At 36.8% G+C, this 18943-nt stretch overlaps 1 protein-coding gene across 1 annotated transcript in view; it reads left to right on the top strand.

Moving 5' to 3' along the window:
* The first annotated feature begins 2228 nt into the window (after positions 1-2228).
* FGF7 (fibroblast growth factor 7) overlaps positions 2229-18943 on the top strand; it is a 28037-nt gene continuing 11322 nt past the window's right edge. The window contains exons 1-2 of the mRNA XM_027732127.2: positions 2229-2300; positions 2813-3397. Of these exons, the coding sequence (XP_027587928.1) occupies positions 3112-3397 (286 nt within the window). The 5' untranslated portion in view covers positions 2229-2300; positions 2813-3111. The remainder of the gene's footprint in view (positions 2301-2812; positions 3398-18943) is intronic.

Below are 18943 nucleotides of genomic sequence, written 5' to 3'. Positions count from 1 at the left end.
CAAGAGAAATACATGCCTATATCTGGACCATGAATAGCTCCAGCTTTCTGTAACTGAAACCTCAGGTATGTATTTTTTCTCCTGTTACTAACTGTCAGAAACAATAAGTTAGCAAGGAAAACAAAAAATTAAAACCAGTATGGATCTGAAAGTGCAAGTTGTTATTGCACATAAAAGATAAAGACCCAGAATATTTACAAAAACATTTCTACTTGCATCCTATTTTGCTGCGTAAAGCACAGATTACCTTTTATCCTTGATTGCTTTCTCTATAATACACAACAGATAAGCCTTTTGAATACCACACATTTTTTTCATTGCTATCATTCTGAATTGAGACTGTGGAATGGGCCAAAGAACTGATACAAATCCAGCCAATGTACTGGCAAAAACCGCAGCGGGGATAAATCACTTCAGTCCCCACTTCTTGTCAGAACGGTGGTCACGGGTTGGCAAGATACAAGTCAAACTGGAAATAGCCATAATCACAGTTTACAAGAGTTAACCTAATGAAAACCACTTCTTGGTGTATCAACTGCAGGCATCCAGCCTTTGAAAGCCCTAAGCACCATACCTTTCATATCAGAAAGGTGCATATATTGAGTCTTTTGCTGAAACAGAAAATTGGGCTGAGCTCCAGAATATGGGAAACAGCTCAATTGTGCTGAAAGAGCAATAATTGCAAGAAAAATTGATCAACTTTGGACTTTGAGTGAAAACAGTTAAAAAAAGAATGCAAAGCAAGTGACAAATGGGATCAATCCACGGGAGCACTGAGGAGGAAGCCGACAATGTCAAGGAAGGAAATTGCTCATTCTCTTTGTCTGTGCATAGGAAGGGCTGAGCACTACAAGCTCGCCTGGTGCCACACACCTTTTTGCTCTTTTGGATCACTGCAGGGAAACACCCTGATTTAGTTCTGTCCCCCCTCACCACAAGGTGGCACATATGTACTCCCTGGGATTTTTAACTGCCCCTACAGTTTGTTTTAAAGAAAAAACTGTTATCCAATTGTAGAGCGAGGAAAGGAGTGCAAGTGGGATAAAAGCAGGGAATGATAATCCGTGTTATATTATCAAGAATAAACAAGTAAATGTAAGTAAACTATTCTTAATAAGTGGATTAATTCCAAATTCTCCTTGTTAGCATTATTTACTAAAGGGACTGAGGTGTACTCACATCAACAGTCTGGCATTTAAACAGGATGAGGAGCTATTGAAAAGTTTTACAAATGTTTTACAAAGACATTCACCAGAAGCTAGGTAGAATTTACAGATGAAATGCAACATGGACAGACTGGTGCCAGAGGTGGAAATAGGCACAGAAAACCAGGTGTATGTGCCCATGATTTTGATTTTTCAGACTTTAAGCCTGCTGTTCACCATTGGCTGTTATACCGTATGAGGGGTGTTCTTACATTGCTGCCACTTTTCATTCTCGCTCTGTGAGTTTCAAGAACCAAGCACACGTGCTAAGGAAGGCTGTTCCCTACTAGCAATTTTTCCTTCCTGCTGATAAAGGCTGTGTTTGAATGTCAGACTTTGAAACATCCAAATATACATTCTCATTTTCACCTAGCGGCCGATGAAATAAAAATCAGCGCAGTACTCCCTCTTTTCAAATTCATGATATGAAAATGTACTGTGTGATCTACAAGGGCCACAGCACACCCTTCTCCACAGCACATAACAGACCCACGTCTCATGTATCCTTTAGAAAGGCACTAAGCAGACTGTGAATACACCAAACTGCAGAAGAGATCTGAAAGCAAACTGAGATAAGCATGTGAGTACGAAAGAGAGGAGGAGGAATGTTTTAAGGACAGTAAAATACTAACCTAAACCAAAGCACAGAAACACTGGCTGGCACACGAAGCAATTCTATCCACGCACCACGAAATATATGTTTTTAGAAAGTAGATTCTTGGAGATTTAAAGCATAAACTATGTACATAGCTCCCTCTGATGACCACTGGACACGATACAATGCAAGTCTCCTTTTACTTTTGTTCGTGCACTCAACTGACAGCTGACTGGTTAAATTCTAATTGCTTCCAAGTGAGGTCAGCAAAGGTATTTATCGAAAAGGACTGAACAACAGGCTCAACACACACATGCACGCGCACGCACAAGCACATACACACCATCGCTCCAGCCTGTTGATTTATGGAAACAATTACAACTCTGGTGGAGCCTTTCTGAGCTGAGAAAGTTTGTAGCTACAGTAGAGTGTCTCATGTTGCAAAAAGCAGACAACAGAAATGGAGTACTTGGGCATCCAGCTCTTATCAACAGGAACAAGTAAGTTATCTGTCCTTTACAAGAACAGTTTCTAACAGCTGATAGCTTTTATCTTCATTTGTATACGCTCGATGCTAAAAAAAGAATTAAGAAAACGATTTCTACTAATAATCTGAAAAGGGTAGGAATGAAAATACAGGGCTAAAGCTATGAGGTCTGTTTTGGAATCTCAACTAGCGAAAAGTTAAATGATAGATTGTGCTAATAGTAACTATATAGATATGAAGTAACAAGGAGAATTTTATCATGCATGAGAAAGTAGTTGAAGTGAATCAATAGGAGATTTTTGGAAGGACTTAAAACTGAAGACAGAACTCTATTTACAACCAGGGGAAATGTCTGTTTGTGTAAAAAGTTGTATGAGAGATATCTGTTGTAGATACATTTGCATATTGTTAAAAATCAGCTCAGATGTCAGACGTTTGTGTGCAGTACTTTTCATTAGCATAACGTAACCTTGCGTGTTTGTAACAATTGAGCATAAAGACTTACACATGCACCTTTTCTCACAGATCTTTTATTTTCAGTGCAAGCAGCAAATTCAAGTAGTAAAGAAGGTCACGACAACAGAGGTTTTTATAACTTGTGTCTTTAAAGGATATTCTGACTGAAGAGATATTTAAGAAGCTCTTCTATTTCGCCATTAACTATTAAGGAATAACGATCAGAATTCTAGAAGAGGGAGCAATCTCATTTAAATGAATCTGTAACTCATAAAGACAGAAGGCAGGTCGGTGACCTAAGAGCAACAGTCTACTTGAGATTTAATTTTCATTATGTTGTTCATGAACACCCAGAACACTGCACTATAATGCACAAATGGATACTGACATGGATCCTGCCAATTTTGCTCTACAGATCATACTTTTACATTATCTTTCTAATGGGCACTATATCTTTAGCTTGCAATGACATGACTCCAGAGCAAATGGCTACAAATGTGAACTGTTCCAGCCCTGAGCGACACACCAGAAGCTATGATTATATGGAAGGGGGGGATGTAAGAGTGAGAAGACTTTTCTGTCGAACTCAGTGGTATATGAGGATTGATAAGCGAGGCAAAGTAAAAGGGACAAGAGAAGCAAACAACAACTACAGTAAGTAATACTTTTGCATTTCCTATTTCTAAGGTTTTAGAAATCTACACATCATTGTTTCCCATTCCTTGATTTATCGTCATTTCAGAGGAATTTTGTATAGTGAACTGACCATTGTGTAGAACAAGTTTGCCAATTAATCGTACAGCAGGACATTTGTTATTGATTTTGAAATGCGTCATTTTAAATACTACATTGTAGATCTGCTAATGTATTAGTTACAGCTGGAAACTATTAGCAAACAGAGAGCCTATTTTAACAAGTGAACTAAGGTTGTAAGTATGAAAATGTATAACCACCAACTTTGCTCATAAAATACCTCTGAAACATTAAACCACGTTTATATAGTCCACAAACTACCTAAAGGTTTGGTTTGTTTGAGTTAACAATTAAAACATATGCAATACTAGAAAGTTCAATGGAAAGAATTATGTAAACTCTCTTGCAAAATCTTTTAGATAGTTTGCCAAGCCAGGAACAAAATCTATTATAGTTTCTGCAGTTCATTATTACAATGATCATGATGCTGAAAAAATATTCTCTCCCCTTTCTTCCAAAACCATGACTCATCTAGAGAGAATGGACATATAATATTTTACAAAGCTCTACCCAATACAATTTCTGGACTGGAAAAATAATTGTTGCACTAATCTGTGTTTTTCACACAAATACCCATATATGTTTGATTTGCACTTGAAGGCATCAATTTTTGCAGCCACTATTTTGCCACGTTTTCTTTCATGTTGTTGCAAATATACTGTTTATTTAGAGAAACATGGCATCTACTTGAAAGGACATTACTTTATTAAGATACAACAGGAAAATACATAGGATTATATTGCATATTTCAAAATAAAATCATAAGCAAAAGGGGCCAGGGACAAATAAAAGGACAAACATATTTCCAAGGATGCTGTTAAATACAGTTTTAATGTAGGTTGTATGTAGTATTGTGCTTTTTATAACAGCAGCAGCAGCAAAAGAAACCAATAAATCAACCTTCAAGAGCCGTTGGTGTGATTCAGTTTTTAGCTAAAGCTGCCTGCTTGTTTTCTATAAGAACAGCACTTTCCATGCTATAAGTGCCTGCCTAGTGGGCTGCATCATTTATTTCTTTACTTCAGGACTACATTAAGTGCTTGGCAACTTGTGTGGCTAAAACTGCATTGACTAATGTGACTGTTTCTTTTAAAATTTGTTTCCATATGTCTCCTTTCTTCCTACACTATTACACAGTGAATAACCATATTCCTCTGAAAGACAACACATGGCCAGCAGCCAACTAAGTTATTTGGTCCATATTCAAGAAGACTCCCTTTGAGTTTCAGGACATTGCTACAATACAGATCCATAGGGCTAGTTTTGAAGTGAAATGTTGTTCCCACAAAAATCACTGAAAAAAAACGTTACTGAGCATTGAAACAGATTCTTCTAAATTAATGTAGGTCAGTGAATATCCACAGTACCCAATTTTTTCTTTTGTTATTTACAAACACCTTAAAGAAATTATGACAGCATATGAGCTGAATAATTATATACATTTGTGCTTTTTTTTAGTTGAATGATGCTCAAGTAAAAACTGTGTGAGCAATGTAGCATTATTTCAAATTCAAGTAAAGGTTCTCAGTTCTCTGCAGGATTTCATGCTGCTGAAGCACATTAATGACACCTTGAAACATTCTGTAGTGAGACCACTAGAGAATAATAGATCATCTTGTGCTAATGATGTTCAGAAAACTACAAGAGACTACATTTTATGATTATTTAGTGATGGTAAATAACTATTACAGATTCCAGAAAGGCAAACTTGAGTCACTAAACCCTTACATTTGTACTGCAGCGAAAAGAAATTGAATCCTTTTTCTGGTAAATTAAACGAGTATCAGGCGAAAAACTAATCAAAAACTGAATGGTTATTTGGTGACTGATGTGTGTTTTGATGAACTGGCTCCACTAAATTTGACTGAAGTATGTAAGAAGTCTCCCACCATCTTAAGTTTAGGTCTCTTACTGTAATTTATCTATTGTATCCCAGGGAATAACATCCAAATGCTTTTGTTGGACAAGTAGAATAGGCAAAAATAGACAAAGACGACTGGAAAAATGTGAACACTTATAACTTGGATTGTCTGAGAAACTAAAAAAATTAGTGTTGTAGTATTATTATAGAAACACTTCTTTTGTCATATCCTCTGCTCAACAAAAGATGCAAGCAGCCTTTTTGAAGATGTGCTTATGGTTCTCTACTAAAACACCTATAAAGAAAATAATATTTTATAAGGGGGGAAACAAACAAACAAAACAAAACAAAAGCAAAACCAACCAACCAAAATAATACAGGAATAAAAATCCCAACCTGGACTAACACCCTTTCCCTTTTTAACATTAGGAGACTTAAAAGGCTACTTTTATCCAGGGTCTCTGAAAAACATGATTTTAAAATCATACCCATGACAAAGATGTATTAATGTATGGGTGTTCAAATATTCTTGTTCCATGATTTCCAGTTCTGAAAGTTAGTAAAAGGTAGATCAGACCTGTTTCTTAGGGTGCAATCCCAGAACAGCTGCAGTCAAACTAATCAATGGATATGAAAAGTGTTGCTCCAAGACATTTCTTCTTCTTTTGTCCTAATTTTCCACTCACATAAAAGGAATTCTTTTCCCTTTTGAATTCACTAATATGTGCTACTAAAATAAAAATAAGAAAAAAATCATATTTTTACCTATCATAACTTAGCATCATAAAGGAAGCTGCCCTGACAGTTTCATAGACAGAATCAACTATTTGCTTTCAGCCCGTGAATAGGGAAGCATGAAAATTGTGAAAAGCAAACTTCACTGAGAAATGTCTGTAGAATGATAACTTCATCACCACTTTGGCAAGTGCCAAAATTCACAGAGGTTCTCTCATCAGTTGGAACTATGAATGTCAGAATGCCAGGATGGTGAGGAATTAGGGTCTTTGCATTTCAAACTTCTCTAATTACAGAGTAAAAATATATAATAACATACTATGAAAGCAACAGCAAAAATAATGAAAGTGTTAAAATTTCCTAAGGTTTTAACTTAACAGCCACTGTATTAAATGTATGTGGATCCAAATTTCATGAATGCTGAACCAAATCCTCATTCGCCAACTGCAATTAACCTGTATTTATCATTCACTTGCTTCAAGACACATCAGAAGTTAACTGCTTAGTTCAAGAAATCTGTGTGTGCTGCCCCAGTGAAAGGGAACTGTTGAATCCTGTTTACAACAGTGATGACCTTGTTAGGTACCCAAAGAACATGGTTCTGTGCACATTTCAGAAAGCAGCAGAGCCTTCTGGTGGACATAAAGGTGATAACTCAAGAGTGAACTAATCAAATCAGAGGACAGTGATCTCCACTAAGCACAGGAAATCACTTTGCACCTGACAGCTTTGCTTTCAATCTGAAAGCTAAAAGGCAGAGTGAGAACTGAGTCACACACTGAAAAACTAAAGCAAGAATTAGGAAGCAGCCAAGAGATTAGGTCACCCAGAAAAATCTGTCATTATTCATAGAAAAATTTCTCTTTGACAAAAACTTTGTCCAAGCCTAAACCAGATGGTTTATATTGAAAAATAATTTTTTATCTTGCTCATGGAAAAGAATCTAATTGGGCACACAGAACAGACTCTTTGAATTCTTGATTATAAAATATGAGATTGACTGAACAAGTCTTGGAGATAACATGGCAATTTGTTAACTCAATCTCTGATAGAAAAATAAGCCTCTCATTATCACTGTTTACTCTTTCCTTCATTTCAGTTTGTGTTTATTAATTTTGCCATATTTTACTTGATTTTGTTCAGAAAAAAATGCGGCAAAAAAAATCAGAGTTTATTTTGACTCTATCCAAGAGGATTTATAACTACGACTGGATGATGCTTTAGGACTTTCCACGCTCTGTTGCCTTTGGAATCTCATTTTAAAGACTTCAAAGGGTCTCTTAGTTACTAGAAAAGCCTTCCCGGAACCCGAATCCTAAGATGTCTGATCCTATCATATTCCATGTGTGCTCTAAACCCAGAAAGTGCCAATTTCCTCTTCTTTTCAGTGGGTAAAACCAATAACAACAACCAAAAAAAAGCAGAAAAAGTAATCTAGTGAGATCTTGACACAAAATGGCTGAAATCTAGATTAAAACTTTTATCTTAGAAAACTACTTCTATTTTGACCAAAATCTAAGTCATAGTTTTCAGCAATATTAAATGAACTCTAACTCAGTTTTGTTCAAACCTAAACCCTAACTGATGGCAAAATACACTTTAAATGCATCTTAGTGGTTAAATACTCAAACTTGATTAGAAACCAGAATTATTTCCAATAGCGTTTTATATATGCTTCTTAGTATAAAACAAATGCTGGACTATGTATGCTGTGCCACCATATAAATTTTATTTCTGTTGATTAAATACATGTTACATAGAGAACCAAGAAGATTCAGTTCCTGAAAATCAGATGTTTCAAGGCAGGTATTTATGTATCAGATTCAGTTAAGGGTTATGTGTGTTTCAAACAAACAGAAAGTCTGTTTTTGCAACTGCAGTCTTGATTTTTCAAGAGGTTGTTTGTTCAACCAAGATTTTGGTGTCAGGAGAAGACAAACCTTTCCTAACCTGAAAGTGCTCTTGTTTCACATTAGTACTCTGCTACACTTTTTAATTATAACAGAAGGAGATTTAATTCAAATGGAAATATATATGTATCCCCTCAAAACCTAGCCTACAGTGCCAAGGACGACTTTCTCTCCTACAGCAATTAATCAGACCTAAATAACAGATTTCCCTTCTCCCTCTCCAGTTCTTTGTCTAGCACTGGTTGTACAAACCACCCCCCAGGTTTCAACTAGCAAAAAGTCTCCTTGGCTATACCTCAGCCTATACTTTACCACAAATCCCAGGTTTTCACTCTCAGCTGTGGATGAAGATGGGTTTTAGCAAAGATTCAGATATCAGAAGCAGCTGAGTTATACTTGTCTCACAGATTCTAATGACTTTTTCAGTAAGTGTACCCTTTGTGGAAGTGAGAAGAAAGCGGGGAATAAAGCCCTGAACCACTGCAGCGAGATTCTTCAGATCTCATGTCCAGATCAGTGCTCAACTGACACAGGATGACAGGGGTGCCACAAAGCACAATTAAAACTGTTTATTACTTCTGAATATACCTCCTGACTCTTCATCACCTTGTCTATTCTGAGGCATTTACCAGCTGAAAAGTATGTGGAAAGCCAGACAGTAGCAGTTTATACTCACTTTCTTCTCCCTCTCAACAAAAATGATTGCATAAGCTCTGTGAGGAGAGAATCAAACCTCTGGGCTCAGGCCCAGGCAGCAGCTTCACAAGCTAATATACACCAACAGGGCTCTGTCTGCCAGGGTGAGCTTCAAAACTGAGCTAAAATCAGTATGAGCAGTGAAAAACACCTAAGCTGAGTCTAAACACGTTGTCCTTAAACTGAGTCATTTGACCTTGATACACCCTCGTAATTCAGCTGTGGCTTCAAGTTTTTCTGAATCTCTCAATACTGAGATTTATCAGAAATGAGAAACAGTGCATTTTTATGGAACCATCACTCAAATTTAGCAGCCAACTGTGGAAGTAGTTACAGGACACATTTCAAAGATAAATTGCAGCCCCTTCTCCCCCACAGCTTATCCCCCCTCAATTGTTTACAATTTCTGAATGTTCAAAAAATTCAGTGTTGTATCATTAAGCATGTTATTGCTCCATCCCAAAGAAAATGTGCTGAAGTGGCCCTGACCTGAGACTCAAGAGACTTGAGGCTAATCCAAACTTTTAAGAAATTTGCTTACAGACTTTGGGAAAATTCTTCAGACTCCCTGTGTCTCTATGAAAAGAATTATTCACCTCTCTGTAAAGAGCTTTAAAAGTATTAGTGGAAAAAAACTTCCAAATCTCAAAAGAATTGTGTGTTACTGCTACAAATATTAAATAATTTTATTATAGAATATTGACTAATAGAAAATGAACTAAAATAACTGAAGTCAGTAGCTAGACAGAAAAACACTGAGTTCAGATGAATCTTAAAGAAGCAATTTCCATATAGGCAAAGAGAATTTGGTAGAAAATTTAATGCCTTATACAGTGAGTCTTGCAAAACAAAACCTAAATCCAGATATCCCCCTTCATAGCTTCCAGCTTTCTGTATTGTTTGAGTATCTCAAAGAGATTGGTTTAGATTTCTAGGATCCTGGAGTACAGAGCAAAGCTGGTTTTCTCCTCCATCTTCCTTAAAGCTCAGGAAGACCAAGGCATCCCAGAGCATACAATTATACTGTTCCACACTACAAGATCTATCAACTAGTAGTATATTTTGGAATGCTTTTCTCATCAAAACAGAAGAAGTTTAGGCAAATGAAGGCTGTTACTCTTCGTGGGTGGCACACTGCTTTCATTGCATAATTGACTGTCTATGACTATATTTGGCAACTGCATTTCAATTGTCTTGTTTGACCTTTGACTTTATTTTTAATTTTTAATTCTGGATATGAGCTGACAGAAAGGTCAAGTTAGCTTTCTGGTGTATGTAATTTAGAAACGTGACTATTAAAAAGTTAATAGTGAAAATTCTTATGGTAGAAGCATAATAGAGGTTAACAATCCTAGCATTGAATTGTCACACTCCAAAACTTTCATAACACATGACATCATTTATACAAATGGAAAAAGTTCTTTGTTACAACTGGTGTTGAAAAGTTAGAAGTGGATAATCACAGATGTGGCCCACAACTTCATGAAAACACACCAAAAAAAGCAATAAAAATACCGATGCAATCAATATGCTCTCTTGACTGTTATTTAGCTTTTAAAACAAAGAACGAAACCAGGATGAAGTTATTAAAAGGTCTTTTTCTATTAAAAGGACAGATATTCTGTTAAAAACAGAATCCTTCAGCATCCAGACTTTCAAAACTATGCCCGGTCAGAACATGGATAGATCAACTCAAAACTATAAATGGCAACAGCAAAAATGACCATTTCGTGGCATTGTTAACCACAATAACTTCAAAAGGGATCAACAAACACCACTCATCTCCATCACTCCAATAATAACACTTTCTGAATACCCCCATTACCAGTGGGATTTTCCTGAAGGATTTTCCTAGCATTAATACTTCCATCTTTGGTAAACCCACTTGCTTCCTTTTAAATGGGTCAACAGACACTGGGAGGTGCTATAGACTATAAAAAGAAGGTGATCAGACTTGTTCTTGGCAATTTTGATACCTTGGAATTTTGATATTTGTCTTACTAGCAGGTAATGTGTTTCAAAACAGAAAAAATATCACCACCTGTTAACAAGAAGCTTTTTTTCATTAATAACCTGTGCTAACTTAATACATTTTATTATAACCTTTAAATGTCATGTGGGATTTGATATTTCAATCAAAAATGAATGTTTACAGTAAAAAGTACACAGAGAAGTTCATGATTGTTAAACAGAGAAATTATTATAGATGAACATACATATTATCTAGAGCTGAAAAACATTGAGGGGGGGAATAATTACAATCAACATCCCATTTGGAGAAGGTTGTATGTGAAACTGTGCTGCAGTCCCAGAGCTGCTCAGGTGAACTGGTGGAATCCTTCTGAGGGTGATTTTGTGCACAGCTGTGAACAGTGTAGTGGCAAACGGGGAGTTTTACATGCCAGGTGTGTGGGAAGGCTCACAAGAGCTGTCTGGTTTCTTACCTAACATGTGCCCAGCACTGCATGGTGACCAGAGATTTGCCCTTGGAGTGCTCTGTATGAACTCTGAGGAGGGCAATGTTCAGCCTCTCTAGCTGACCATCAAGCAGACGGATTTGGGAGAAAATGCAGATCTAGTCCAGGGAAGAAGGCAGTGGAGAACAGACTGATTCCATCCAGTGCTTGTGTAGCTTCTTGTGAAAACAAGAATTGTTCTCCCTGACAGAAATTCTGAAGCAAACTAGAAAGGATAACTGAATCCTGAGAGTGCAGCCAGTACTGACACAACTGGAAAGTGCAACTTTCACCAGTTTTCAAAACCAACTTTAACTTCTCCATGCTAATTTATTTCCTTAGGAGAAGCCTGGGCAGCCTGGGGACTGCACATAATGTGTAAGATGATATGTAGAAATCCAAGCAGTCCTTGAGTGCTTATTGGTGAAATTTTACAAGGATTTAGGGAATCAGCTATGTAAATCCAGCACATAACGATTCAAATAATGAGACTTGCTTGTTAGTGCTGCCTTGCAACAAGAGACAGACTTACACTGTGGGAAAGGCCAGCACAAGATCTTCCTCAGCAGCACTCCTTTATGTTTGCTTGTGTGAGGAAACTGCACCTGAGAAGCCTTGAAGTCATCATAGTTATGTCACTTTGCAATGCTACCACAAAACACTGGAGTGTTACCTTTACAAAAGGCCAGGGACAAATACCTGTCCCCAAAGTGAGATTCATCCCAACTGAATTCCCCACCCAGCACTATTGCCTGCATTAGTTTAGCACCATCTTACCCATGCAGTGCAATAACACAGCACACAAAGAAACCTCTGCCGTGTACTAAGCCCATCTCTGACCACGCATGAACCGCAAGCGTGACAAAACTCAGTGCTCTGCCTACAAATATTGCTACTAATCAAAACCTGAATTGTATACAAATACAAGTACTTTCAAACTAACTGGTGACAAAAAGCTATTCTTTCAACAAAGACTGAGAATCAAAACCAAATAACAAGGTATATAATTTCCAGGGCAAGCAATTTCCTTCGAGCACTCTAAAATACTGCATACAAGTCAGAAAAAAAGAAACCTTCTCATGTCCAAATTATGATTCCAGAAAGACCATTCAGGAAAGAAATACTACCACCTACCTCATGAGGGACATCATAAGAACTGTGGAGAAAACCACAATGGGAAACACATGGAAAGCCTCTTCCCTGCAAGGAATCCTCCTTTCACACTACTGACCAGCTACAAAGGCCTGGCTATGCCCTCCTTCCTTTCACTTAACAAGGGAAGCAGGTACACAGGTGCTTTGAGTCTCTTGCTCTGCTGGGCATCCTGCCTCCCCTGCAGCACTGGCACTGGGTTTCCAAGTGCTGAGCATTCTGTCTGAGCATCTGTTTCAGCAGCCAAGAAGGAAGTTTTCTTATGAGGGTGTAAAAGACAAACAGTCTGGCATGTTTTCCTACCTTACTAGCAGTGTAACAGCCATATATTTGGGTGAATTGGTATTGGACTTCATAGCAAATATTTATTAGTTCAAAGGAAATCAAATGTTACATCAATTTTGAGAGTAGCCTTAGGAGAGTCTGCTCAAATTATAAAGTAAATGGCAAGAGTCCTAAGCCACTTATACTTGTCCCTTTAAATGCCTTTTAAGTTGAGCAATGAAAATAATACAGCTATTAATAAAGCCAAGCTTTGAGATTATTATAAACCAATTTCAATCAGAATGTTCATATTAGCAAACTGGTGCCCAGGCTACTCGATTATAAATAGCAAACTAAAATTATTTAATATGCCTTCATTTCTGACTGGATCCTTATGGGACTTGGAAAATTCAGTCTATATTACTGAAGATTAATGTCATGCAACTAAATTAAAGCAAAAAAAAATTACCACATCTTTCTAGGAAACTATTACCACATATTTCACGGAAATCATGCTCTGTTAATTTTTAGCTAAGTAATCCAGTGGCTTGAATTTGAATTACTCTATTTTAATAATATTCTTCAAGGACACACTCAGATGAGAACTTATGAAAGGGCACTTTCATCCAGAAGGAACACTGGAAGCAAAACTGTCTATATCAAAGTCAGTGAGCTATCATTAGACCAAATCAGACCAAAAGCAGGATTTTTCAGATAATTCATAACATATAAAGCAGACCTCCTAATTTAGTACAGAGATTAACTGCCTAGCTCTGATCCAAGCAGATTATTTAAGAGAATGTGATGAGTTCTAATGGCTATATCATTTAAGCAGAAAATGATCAAGTGATAGAAGGTGTATTTATCATAATTACAGTGAGAAATTATTGGAGAAATTATTCAGAACTGTTTAACATCAGAAATGTAATAAATACCTATCTTTGCCAAAATAAGACTTTTTCCTTCCTATATAACAAAATATTTCATTAACACAAGTAGGTATCTGTAGACTGTCCTGTTCAGATAGGATCTGCAGACAACCCAGAGACAATTTTCTAAAAGTGCTGACAAGTACTCAAGGGACATTTCAGTTACCTTCAAAAAGGGCAATACTTAAGCCTAAGCCCCATAGCATATGTATGGTACTTCCATTTCTACATAACTTCAGGTGATGCAAAAATGTGCAAGTAGCCACTGTTAGGCAACTGTGTGAGACAAAACCAAGAGAACTCATGTTTCCTGACTTTGTCCTAATCATTGTAACCGATAATCTTGCATGCACAAAACATAGACATTTTTCTCCTGCTAGGGCTCAATTAAAATGTATGACTGCCACTATAAAAATACTTTTTCCCTTTCTTCCTCTTCACATCAGTTGTTCACCTTTTGGTGCCCGTGATACAATTTTCTTTGGGGCATCCTTATCCATATATGACAAAATTTAACAAACATTAGTTTTGTACAAATTATTTCCCCGATAAACTACCTGGGTTCCAAAATGAGAATGCAGGTGCTCACCCCTTTTTAGGTGATGCAGGAAAACACAGAATATTTCGGTCTGTATACAGCACTGTAAATATGGAAGATTTTGGATCACAATCTCTTATATTGTCTTCTTGTCCAAACTTCAACTATGCATTTATGGATGTTTTCAGCTGAACTGAGCTGAGCAAGCAGAATTGCCAGTTATAGCACACGCTTCCATGAGTTTACTCTTTTCCAACACCAGACCTGTCACAGTTGGATGGTTTCTTTCTTTGTTTTCCCCTTAAGAGCTGTCTGGCAGCTGCACCCCAAACCAGCCTCTGTCAGTGGATTCCTAAAGAATTATACATACACCATCTAATGGAATCACATGTGCTGCAATCTACAGGTGGCATTGTACAAAAGAGTCTGATCTGATCCCTGTCAGACTGTGCCATATTTGTTTCATTAACACAGATTTCTACATGAAAAAAAAATAATTCCTACTCTCTGTGCATGGTATTTGACTGAAACACACTCTCAACAACACAGAGATGTAATCACCATGAGAAAGTAATGGTTGAGAAGTATAGCATTGGCTCTTTTCAACATACAGTCAAAATATGGCTTTTCTATTCCTATTGACTTAGGGATCAACTGTGGCAAACTATCATTAATAGTCTAAGTAGTTGCTGTTGAAAGCAAAAATACTGCACAGCTGTGGAGGAGTTAAGTTACTGACTAGTGGAAAAGCTATCTAACCCTGTGATTCATTAGGAAAAGTTTGCTCAAGAGTTGAAAGACCCATATTAGGAAAGAAACAAATACATGCCATTTGTAGAAGTCTGGCTCTACTGCAATCAGTAAAAGTTTTGTTATGATGCCTATCCATGGCTTGAGTTTACTTAAAAAAATGCCAGATAATAACTACTGCTTCTGCAAATCCATGTGCTTCTACTTTAAGATACAGTTTCATAACATTGGTAATAAATACTGGACGTAAAGAAAAATGAAATTCCTGTTCCACCATTAATCTCTTCCTGACTTTCAAGTCAGAATGACTTATCTATCATAACAATATCAATGTAGGAGTAATGTTTCTATCTCTGTTCTACTCAATACATGGGCTTAAGAGTCCAATACAGCAGAATATACCCAATTCAGGATACTCAACTTGAAAAATAGTTAGCTATTACTTTTGAAATATATGCGCAAATTTGTATTTCCATATGAAAGATATAAATGGAGGTTTATTCTAAGTTTTTCTGACCTATATTAAAACCACAGAGCCAGATTTCTATACTAAAAACTGATAGCATTATTTATAGTGAATATATATTTAATAGTAAAAGTGTAATCTCATTTTGTAATTTTTTTTTTGACATTTGCATTTACATATGGATCAAGAATACCTTGATAGTCATGGGAGAATTAAGGTGGCACAAAAAGATCTCATTAACAACAGCAGAATTACTTTTCTCATTTTGTGTGGTAAAAAACAATTACTATCTCAGTCAACTTTGGTACTGTTTCTCCAGCTCCTTGCTGCAACACAGCTGAAGTCACAGATATTCCATGCAAAGAAAGAAAAGGTTTCTTTACCACTTTAAATACTTGGAATAGCCATAATTGTTTCAGTCAGAGCAAAAAGCATAGCAAATCCTTTACCAGGAACAGGTTTTCCATATACATTTTAGAACACACCCCTATGGGTACAGCCAAGCCCTGTGCTGGTTTAACTACACGGTTTTCAAGGCAGTTTAAAAATTTCCTGCTAAGTTCAATGCTACACAGTCACTTTTATGTTACAAACACTAGGAGAGAACAGTACCATACAGAGCAGAAATGATCATAAATACAATGCAGAATCAAAAAAGGCTGTCAAACTGAGTCTGCCAATCACAAAATTACACAAACTTAATGCAAATCCTCCACAAAAAAAAAAAAAAAAAAAAAAAAAAAAAAAGAATGGAAGAGCTGCAACCCCTTTACTTGCACATGCAGCTTCTGCTACCCAGTCCAGAGTCTAATCTTAAAAGCCCACTAACCTTTTCCCGAGCCCTCTAGCTCTATAAACCTACGGAAGAAATCTCTTCCGTGCTACTCTGCTTCCTTAAAGTGAACATTTTACTCTCCCCTGCTTGAACAAGGTCCTTGTTTAAGCCCATTAGCTGAAATGCATGTTTTCAAACATCAGCAATTCATAGACCAGCTGTTTTCCAGATTTTAAGGGGGTCCATACTTTCTGCTACAGATTGCTTATGCATTCTGTGGAGCTCATCAAAATTTCATGACGATACATATAAAAGCAAACTGCAGCAGAAAAATTGAAAAGTGGAACATTACCAAAGGCTAAAAGACTGAAGCTGTTATCAAATGATTGAGTGGAATGAAATCTTCCATTTGTTTCAAGATCAAGAGAAAAGTATGTCTTTAGGCTTATGCCAATGCACTGCACTGTCATCTATCAAACAGGTTGTTTGATTATTGTCAGAGATGGAAATCTGGAATACTACCAATAATATGGCTGCTGGGATGGATCTGAATGTAAGGTATCAGATCCTTTAACAGGCTGGTCACAGATATCTTTATTACAAACAGTCCCTGTACAGTGGGACAGCAGTACCTGTGTGCTGGGAGAGCCAAGCAAACGAAGCACTGCAGTTTGCAGGCCCAGGAGAGCTCCCAGCCCTCCTGAGGCAGCTCAGGGCCACGGGAAACTTCTCTTAGTTGGTAAAGAAAGTGAAGTGATTTCTATCACATTTTATGTATTTTCCTCTGGTTAATTGAGAGAATACTATAGGTGGGGTTCTTGGTGATAATGCAAAGTGAATAACAACACAGCTTTAACTTCATAGTTGCCCTTTTATATGTCCCCTTTAGGTATCTTTAGCTGACATAAGCTAGTAATTTTAATATATTGAAAGATTTATTTTAATATAAACTGAAATAAATACAACTGCACCAATTCACATATGGGAATATAAAAATTAGAACAAGAGCAATGGGAAACTAGGTTGTGTACAACCAAAACCATATTAAAAATGCATTAAAGTTAACAAAAAATTTAAAGAAATATAATATAATTTGGCTAATCCAATGCTCTATTAACTGTTTAGTACTGATTAGTCATTTCATGACTTTTTACATTTTAGCTATGATTGATAACTTCTTTTTATAAGATAACATCACACTCTTCCAGCACAACACACTGGAATGTGCAGCCCTTAGTTCTAGAGCCCTGATTTCTACTTTTAGGGTACAAGCAACTTTCACCAAAAAACTGGGCACTATTTCTACGTAATACTTGCAAAAAGCAAAGCACAGAAAGGCTGTAGACTCTAGAAAATATTTACATTATTCCAGTTGCAATAGTTTTCTCACTGACTTCCCGATATTATGCACACAGACAAAACTACAAGTGTGCACGGATACTTTTACCACCATGGTTAACACCTGATTTCCTCTACATCCTGCATTTCCTCTACATCCTGGCATTTGCAGTCAAAACTGAAAAAAACCCCAGATCTTCCAACGGGTCAATTCAGCTGAATTTAAAAAGGCAGATTAAAAATCACACAAACAAATACAGACTAGGCTGCAGCTCCCATAGTACATTTGCTCTGGTAATGGCAATTGGTCCTGTAGCCAGGAACAATTTTCTCCACTGGTGCTGATGCTTCTGTTTTTCTCAGTTTTGATATGGGCTTGTAAATCTAGATAATGACTAAAGATAACAACTGGGTGACAGTAACACATTTATAAATATCTGATCATGTAAAAAAAGAGGGAGGTTTCAAAGTGCTGCCTGTGTGTAATGGCAAATATTCGATTGATTTCCCTAAAGTCAGGCTTCCAGTCAGGCTTAAAATTTTAGTCAGGTAAACCCAGTGTGTTATTAAAAGGAAATTAATTACATTAGGCAAAATTAAGACAAGGAATTCTTAAGCTATTTGAAAAAAAAATTTGTTGGATATTTGACACACATTTTGATCCATATACTGAGCAATACAGGAGAAACATCTGGTATGAAAATCCTAATTTGTTTATCAGGATTGGATCAAATTTTTAGATTGCTTTTGACTTGGAGAGGTTTTTAATTTCTGCCTTTTATTAGTTTATATTTTAGTCTTTGGAGTTCTACAGATTTTGAAAGTTCAACTAAATCTAAATTATTTGTCAGCAGCAAACTAGAACAATTTGAGAGACCATATCATATAAATATATGTCCAGTGGGGTTTTGAAGGCAGGAGGAGTGAGCCAGATGGTTTCTATCAATCCCCACTCTGCGATGCAGTGAGGGGTTAGTGAGATTTTCCCAGCAGCTTCTTGCATTTTGTACCTTGACAGGAATTACGTGGTGCCTGCTTGTGTTCCTCTAGACACCGTAATTGGTATATTTACATGTCCAGCTTCAGCTGATCCTGCACCAAACAGCAGATCCGACCTGGAAATGGAACTAAAATGTATTCAGTTGGGCTGTGCTTGCCCTGCATTTTACAGAACTACTCCAAGTGGGAAAAGATGTCTATCTCTTGCAATAGGATGGCAGTGTTTACGACTGAAAAGAGCTCTTAACTACGTGAAACAAAATTTTACTGTCTAAAGCTTCAGACCATTTAAAAGTATTTACTTGTATGCCATAGGCCCCTGTGTATACATTCAAGCTCTGGAATCCTGCAGCCACCTTCTTTCTTAGGCATCCACTTTCTGAATTTTACGTACTTGAAATAATTTCGGTTATTAGCCACATCTGGGAGCATTTTCACTAATAAAAATGCGTTGTACTATATATTTAAACTGATAACACATTGCAGAATGTCATGGTCATTCTACAAGCATTTAATAATAGCTTTTAGTAATTTTTCTCAGCAATGTATAATATGAAATTTTCCTGAAAGAACACAGG

The sequence above is a fragment of the Pipra filicauda genome, unplaced genomic scaffold (genome assembly GCF_003945595.2).
Source record: "Pipra filicauda isolate LSUMZ 115617 unplaced genomic scaffold, ASM394559v2 scaffold7_size6619720_pilon, whole genome shotgun sequence".
NCBI lineage: Eukaryota > Metazoa > Chordata > Aves > Passeriformes > Pipridae > Pipra > Pipra filicauda.
The sequence above is the reverse complement of the archived record's forward strand: the minus strand, read 5'-3'. Positions and strand labels throughout refer to the sequence as shown.